General features: G+C 52.8%; 1 protein-coding gene across 1 annotated transcript; it reads right to left on the bottom strand.

Annotated features, from left to right (window-relative positions):
* Positions 1–6,664: 6,664 nt before the first annotated feature.
* Positions 6,665–7,882, bottom strand: LOC146759168 (syncytin-2-like). The gene has a single exon (XM_085509914.1). The coding sequence runs from the start codon at positions 7,880–7,882 to the stop codon at positions 7,049–7,051; it is 834 nt and encodes a 277-aa protein (XP_085366040.1). The 3' UTR covers positions 6,665–7,048.
* Positions 7,883–8,169: the final 287 nt, after the last annotated feature.

Below are 8,169 nucleotides of genomic sequence, written 5' to 3'. Positions count from 1 at the left end.
ACATGAATGCACATGGGGGGAAGGTTGTGATGGCTGTAGTTGGGGGGGCAGAATAAGGGCACCTTACATGGGGGGCAAAGTGACCTGAATGGACTTGGGGGGCGGAATGAGAGTGGAGCGTCAATGGGGCCATATGGGGCTATGGGGTTTAATGGTGGCCTATGGGGCTCTATGGGGTGTCTATGGGGTATCTATGGGTCTCTATGGGTCACTATGGGGCTTTATGGGGCTCTATGGGGTGTCCAAGGGTTTCTATGAGGTGTCTATGGGGTGTCTATTGGGCTCTATGGGGTGTCTCTGGGGTTCTATGGGTTGGCAGAAGGCAACGGCTGCTTGGACTTGGGGGGCAGAAGAAGTGGACTAGACCTGGGGGGCATAAGGTGATGAATGGACTTGGGGGGCAGAATGAGGACTATGGACTTGGGGGGAGAAGGTGATGAATGGACTTGGGGGACAGAATGAGGTGGACTTGGACTTGGGGGGCAGAAGGACATGAGTGCACTTGGGAGGCAGGACACAATGAATGCACTTGGGGGGCAGAATGAAATGAATGGACTTGTGGGGAAAAACACAATCAATGACTGGACTTGGGGGGCAGAAGGAGATGAGATGACTAGGACTTGTGGGGCAGAATAAGGGCACCATATATGTGGGGCAGAGTGACCTGGATGGACTTGGGGGGCAGAATGAGATTGGACTTACTTAGACATGGGGGGCAGAAGGAGATGGCAGCACTTGGGGGGCAGAGTGAGCTGAATGGACTTGGGGGGCAGGATACGATGAATGGACTTGGGGGCAGAATGAGGGGACTGGAAATGGACTTGGGGGGCAGAAGGTGATGAGAGCACTTGGGCGGCAGGATGCATTGAGTGCACTTGGGGGGCAGGATGTGATGAATGGACTTGGGGGGCAGAGTGATAGGACTGGTCTTGGACTTGGGGGGGCAGAATAGGATCAGTGGACTTGGGGGGCAGACTGAGTTGAATGGACTTGGGGGGCAGAATACGATGGTGGCACTTGGGGGGCAGAACGTGATGACTCCACTTGTGGGGCAGAAAGAGGACTGAAAATTATGGGGCAGAAGGCAGCGGCTGTAGTTGGGGGGCAGGATGAGGGCTGTGGACCTGGACTTGGGGGGCAGAATGGAATGAGTGCACTTGTGGGGCAGAATGTGGTTACTGCACTCGCACTTGGGGGGCAGAAAAAGATGGTTGGACTTGGGGGGCAGAAGGCCTTACTGGACGTGTGGGGCTGAAGGTGATGAATGGACTTGGGGGGCACAATGAGCTGATGAGTGCACTTGGGGGGCAGAGTGAGGGGACTGGACTTGGACTTGGGGGGCAGAATGGAATGAGTGGACTTGGGGGGCAGAATGAGGACTATGCACTTGGGGGGCACAATGCAATGAATGGACTTGGGGGGCAGAATGACAGGACTGGAATTGGACTTGGGGGGCAGAAGGCACTGAGTGCACTTGGGGGGCAGAAACATTGACTGGACTTGGGGGGCAGACAGAGCTGAAAGGACTTGGGGGGCAGAAGGTGATGGCAGCATTGGGGGGCAGACAGAGCTGAATGGAGTTGGGGGGCAGGACGCAATGTATGGACTTGGGGGGCAGAATGGGGGCTCTAGAGTTGGACTTGTGGGGCAGGAAGGAATGAGTGGACTTAGGGGGCAGAAGGACATGAATGCACATGGGGGGAAGGTTGCAATGGCTGTAGTTGGGGGGCAAAATAAGGGCACCTTACATGGGGGGCAGAGTGACCTGAATGGACTTGGGGGGCAGAATGAGAGTGGAGTGTCTATAGGGCCGTATGGGGCAATGGGGTTTAATGGTGTCCTATGGGGCTCTATGTGGTGTCTATGGGGTGTCTATGGGTCACTGTGGGTCACTAAGGGGCTCTATGGGGCTCTATGGAGTGTCTTGGGTATCTATGGGGCTCTATGGAGTGTCTCTGGAGTTCTATGGGGTGTCTTTGAGGTGTCTATGGGGTGTCTATGTGGCTCTATGGGTCACTATGTGGTGTCTATGTGTTTCTATGGGGTGTTTATGGGGCAGGATGTGATGGCTGAACTTGGGGGGCAGAAGAGCATGAATTGACTTGGGGGGCAGAATGAGGGGACTGGACTTGATGGGACTTGGGGGGCAGAGTGAGCTGAATGCACTTGTGGGGCAAGATGCAATGAGGAGACTTGGGGGGCAGAAGGTGATGAATGGACTTGGGGGGCAGGATGAGGGGAATGAAGTTGGAGTTGGGGGGCAGAGTGAGCTGAATGGACTTGGAGGGCAGAACACAATGAGTGGACTTGAGGGGGCAGAAGGTGATGAGTGCTCTTGGGGGGCAGAATGAACTGAATGGACTTGGGGGGCAGGATGCAATGAATGGACTTGTGGGGCAGGATGAGGACTCTGGGCTTGGGGGGCATAATGGAATGAATGGACTTTGGGGGCAGAACACAATCAATGACTGGACTTGGGGGGCAGAAGGCAATGAGACAACTTGGACTTATGGGGCAGAATAAGGGCACCTTATATGTGGGGCAGAGTTACCTGAAGGGACTTGGGGGGCAGGATGAGCTGAATGGACTTGGGGGGCAGGATGCGATGGCTGGACTTGGGGGGCAGAATGCAAAGAGTGGACTTAGGGGGCATAAGGTGATGACCAGACTTGGGGGGCAGAGAGAGCTGAATGGATTTGGGGGGCGGGATACGATGAATGGACTTGGGGGGCAGAATGAGGGCTCTGAGCCTGGACTTGGGGGGCAGGATAAGGGCTCTGGAGTTGGGGGGCAGAAGGACAGCACTGCACTTGGACTTGGGGGGCAGAAGGCGATGAATGGACTTGGGGGGCACACAGAGCTGAAAGGACTTATGTGGCACAATGCAATGAGTGGACTTGGGGGGCAGAATGCATTGACTGGACTTACTTGGGGGGCAGAAGGACAAGAGTGGACTTGGGGGGAAGACAGATGAGTGGACTTGTGGGTCAGAATGAGGGCACAGGACTTGAACTTAGGGGGCAGGAAGAGATGAGAGGACTTGGGGGGCAGAAGGCAATGGCTGCAATTGGACTTGGTGGGCAGAACAAGAGGACTGGACTTGGGGGGCAGAAGGTGATGAATGGACTTGGGGGGCAGAATGAGCTGAATGGACTTGGGGGGCAGAATGAGCTGAATGGACTTGGGGGGCAGAATGAGGACTATAAACTTGGGGGGCAGAATGGAATTAATAGATTTTGGGGGCAGAACACAATCAATGACTGGACTTGAGGGGCAGAATGCAATGAGACAACTTGGACTTGTGGGTCAGAATAAGGGCACCTTATATGTGGGGCAGAGTGACCTGAATGAACTTGGGGGGCAGGATGAGATGGGACGACTTGGGGGGCATAGTGGGGGTACTGGACTTAAGGGGCAGAAAGAGGGGGCCTGGACTTGGGGGGCGAGGGACAGGACTGGACTTGGACTTGGGGGGCAGAAGGAGATGACTGGATTTGGGGGGCAGGATGCTGTGGCTGGACTTGGGTGGCAGACTGAGAGTGGGGTGTCTATGGGACTCTATGGGTCACTATGGGTCTCTATGGGGTGTCTATGGGGCTCTATGCGTCTCTATGGAGCTCTATGAGGTCAAATGGGGCACATATGGAGCCTCTATGGGGCTCTATAGGGCTCTAAGGTGCTCTATGTGGTGTCTATGGGGCTCAATGGGGTGTCTATGGGGCTCTATGGGGTTTCTATGGGGTGTCTATGGGTCAGTATGGGGCTCTATGGGGTGTCTATGGGTGTCTATGGGGTGTCTATGCGGTGTCTATGGGTCAGTATGGGGCTCTATGGGGTGTATATGGAGCTCTATGGGGTGTCTATGGGGCTCTATGGGTCAACATGGGGCTCTAGGGGGTGTCTATGGGTGTATATGGGGTGTCTATGGGGCTCTAGGGGTCAACATGGGGCTCTAGGGGGTGTCTATGGGTGTCTATGGGGTTTCTATGGGGCTCTATGGGTCAACATGGGGCTCTATGGGGTGTCTATTGGTTGTCTATGGGGCTCTATGGGGTGTCTATGGGGTGTCTATGGGGCTCTATGGGGTGTCTATGGGGTGTCTATGTGTTGTCTATGGGGCTCTATGGGGTGTCTATGGGGTGTCTATGGGGCTCTATGGGGCTCTATGGAGTGTCAATGGGGTTTCTATGGGGCACTATGGGATGTCTATGGGGTGTCTATGGGGCTCTAAGGGGTGTCTATGGGGCTCTATGGGGTGTCTATGGGGTGTCTATGGGGTTTCTATGGGGCTCTATGGGTCACCATGAGGCTCTATGGGGTGTCTATGGGTGTCTATGGGGTGTCTATGGGTTGTCTATGGGGCTCTATGGGGTGTCTATGGGGTGTCTATGGGGTTCTATGGGGTGTCTATGGGGTGTCTATGGGGTGTCTATGGAGCACTATGGGGTGTCTATGGGGCTCTATGGGGTGTCTATTGGGCTCTATGTGTCACTACGGAGCTATATGGGGTGTTTATGGGGCTCTATGAGTTGTCTATGGGGTGTCTAAGGCGCTCTATGGCATGTCTATGGGGCTCTATGGGTTGTCTATGGGGTGTTTATGGGGTTTCATGGGGCTCTATGGGGTGTCTATGGGGCTCTATGGGGCTCTATGAGGTGTCTATGGAGTGTCTATGAGGTGTCTATGGGGTATCTATGGGGCTCTATGGGGTTTCTATGGGGCACTATGGTATGTCTGTGGGGTATCTATGGGGCTCTATGGGGTGTCTATGTGGCTCTATGGGGTGTCTATGGGGCTCTATGGGGTGTCTGTGGGGTGTCTATGGGGCTCTATGGGTTGTCTATTGGGCATTATGGGGCGTCTATGGGGTGTCTGGTTCTGTGGGGTGAATATAGAGCTTTATGGGGTGTCTATGGGGTTTTTATGAGGTGTCTATGCGGTGTCTATGGGATTTAATGGTGGCCTATGGGGTGTCTCTGTTGCTATATGGGTCACTATGGGTCACTATGGGGCTGCACTTGGGGAGCAAAAGGCAATGAATGCACTTGGGGGGTAGGATGAGGACTGGACTTGTGGGGCAGAATAAGGGCACCTGATATGTGGGGCAGAGTGACCTGAATGGACTTGGGGGGCAGACTGCGCTGAATGGACTTGGGGGGCAGCATGCATTGACTGCACATGGGGGGCAGAATGTGATGAATGGACTTGGGGAGCAGAATGACAGTGCTGGACTTCCATGGACTGGACTTGGGGGGCAGAAAGCCACGAGTCGACTTGGGGGGCAGAATGAAGGTGATGACGGACTTGAGGGGCAGAAGGTGATGAATGGACTTGGGGGGCACACAGAGCTGAAAGGACTTGGGGGGAAGAGTGAGGTATACGGACTTGGGGGGCACAATGCAATGAGTGGACTTGGGGGGCAGAATGAGGGCACAGGTCTTGAACTTGGGGGGCAGAAAGAGATGAGAGGACTTGAGGGGCAGAATGAAATGGCTGCACTTGGACTTCGGGGGCAGAACTAGAGGACTGAACTTGGGGGGCAGAAAGTGAAGAATGGACTTGGGGGGCAGAATGAGCTGGACTTGGACTTGGGGGGCAGAAGGCAATGGGAGGACTTGGGGGGCAGAATGAGGGCTCTAGAGTTGGACTTGGGGGGCAGAAGGTGCTGAGTGCACTTGGGGGGCTGGATACGATGGACGCACTTGTGGGGCAGATTGAGCTGAATGGACTTGGGGGGCAGAACACAGTCAGTGAGTGCACTTGGGGGGCAGAATGAGGACTATGGACTTGGGGGGCAGAATGGAATGAATCGACTTGGGGGGCAGAAGTTAATGCTGGCACTTGGAGGGCAGAATGAGCTGAATGGACTTGTGGGGCAGAATGAAGGCGATGATGGACTTGGGGGCAGAACGAGGGCACTGGTGTTGGACTTGGGGGGCAGAAGGCAATGAGGCGACTTGGACTTGTGGGGCAGAATAAGGGCACCATATATGTGAGGCAGAGTGACCTGAAGGGACTTGGGGGGCAGGATGAGCTGAATGGACTTGGGGGGCAGGATGCGATGGCTGACTTGGGGGGCAGAAGGAGTTGAATGGACTTGGGGGGCAGAATGTGGATATTGGAACTGGACATGGGGGACAGAAGGCGGTGATGGACTTGGGGGGCAGAATGTATTGAGTGCACTTGGGGGTGCTGAGAATGGGGGTCCTGCACTTGGACTTGGGGGACAGACTGAGCTGCATTGACTTGGGGGGCAGAATGAAGGGACTGGAGTTGGACTTGGGGGGCAGAACAAGATGGCGGCACTTGGGAGGCAGAATAGAATGGCTGGACTTGGGGGCAAAAGCGGCACTTTTGGGGCAGAATGATGTGAATGGACTTGGGGGGCAGGACACAATGAGTGGACTTGGGGGGCAGAAGGAGATGGAGGCACTTGTGGGGCAGAATGCGGTTACTGCACTCGCACTTGGGGGCAGGAAGAGACGGTTGGACTTGGGGGGCAGAATGAGGGCTCTGAATTTAAACATGTTAAACTTGGGGGGCAGAGTGAGCTGAATAGACTTGGGGGGAAAAAGACAATGGGAGGACTTGGGGGTGTTACCTTTATCTTGTCAGTGTTCTCTGGAAGTTTGCAGCTTGACCAATTACTGACATGACACCAATATGATGAGCAGTAAAATGGCGATTTATTGAAGCTAACACACGTATATATACCCTATGCCCTTCGTGTACGCCCACTGGAAATGTATACATCTTGATGGCATGGGGATGGACCTATCTCGTCACAGCCCGAAAAGCGCACACTCGCCTAATACAACATTTCCCCCTCCCCATGCCAAGAAAGCCTTATCCCGTTACAACGCGAACGCTAATCCTAATCTAAATTATATAAAGGTGTTAGTCCTTATCTAAACAAGTAATTTATAAAGGGAGATATGCAGATTGCAAAGCATGCAGAGATAAACGATGCTATATCTAACAATATTAGTAGTTTCTAATTAATACGTTCAAGGCACCTTTGGTTATATTATAACGTTCATCCTTCTGCTCAGTGTTTCGCGTATAACTGCTGGAGCTCCATTTTCTCATTGAACACTCCTTCTATCGTACGTTGCAAACAACCTTGTAGACATCTAAATATACATGGCACACATATCATTAATGCAAGAAATATAAGAAGCCCTATCACTAATGCCTTAAGTAGCTGTTTGAGCCATGGCCCAATACCTCCAAACAGACTTCCCAACCAATCTCCAAAAGGATCATCCTGGATGCCAGCCTTCTTGGTGTGTTCTTGTAACCACTCCAACTTCTTGTGCAACGACTCACTGTGATCACTCAAGTTAAAACAACACATCCCTTCAAAGTCCTTACACCCATGACCTTGTGCCAGAAGTAAGAAATCAATTGCTGCTCTGTTTTGGAGCACAGCGTGTCTAATGCTCTCTACATCTATAAGCAAATCTGAGAGTAGCCGAGAGGTAACATTAGCCTGTTTAACAGTCCAACAGGCCAATCTCTCGATTTCTTTTAAAGCGTGTGCAGCAGCCACCCCGGGAGCAAGGAAAGAAGCAAAGACTCTAGCAGTGGGTCCCCATAACCTTACGTCGTCCCCGCAGTCAGGCTCCAGAGCATGCATATCCCTTTTGGCTCGCGAATGATTAGATGCCTTGTAGATCTCAAAGATACTTGGGGATAAGATAGTCAATTTCCCCAGATAGCAAGGACCTCCTACTGGGTTCTTAGGAATCCCTTGCCAAGCACGATCCCCACAAATAATTTCGTTCTCCCATGAACGAAAATGATCCTTTGGGGATAAGGAAAACACAACAACCTGTGTTGAATGCCGTATCTTCACAGTCGACCTTTCGGACAGACCCATCCGTCCTGCTAATATTAACAATCTCACCTATTGAGACATTTATAGGACAATCTCCAGAACGATAAGGCACCGATCCGTTAGGGTAAAACCCACAGTATCCTCCATCAATATCAAAGGTCTCATCATCACGGGGATACACAAGGGTAAACGGGACAGTTTGATTAGTTTTAGGGTCCCAGTAGGGGCCCTCTGGACCAAGAAGTTGCTGCCTAGTCAGAGACAACCTTTTCATTGAGCCAAAGATCATGCACCCAGGGGACAACCATTGTGAGCTATTCTTGTCCCAA

Source organism: Coturnix japonica, chromosome 10 (assembly GCF_054131305.1).
Source record: "Coturnix japonica strain WE chromosome 10, WE-NBRP24, whole genome shotgun sequence".
Lineage (NCBI taxonomy): Eukaryota > Metazoa > Chordata > Aves > Galliformes > Phasianidae > Coturnix > Coturnix japonica.
This window is presented reverse-complemented; position numbering and strand designations above follow the sequence as displayed.

Excerpts from the sequence above, each read along its gene's own strand:
- LOC146759168 (XM_085509914.1), bottom strand. The coding sequence starts at position 7,882 with ATGGGTCTGTCCGAAAGGTCGACTGTGAAGATACGGCATTCAACACAG.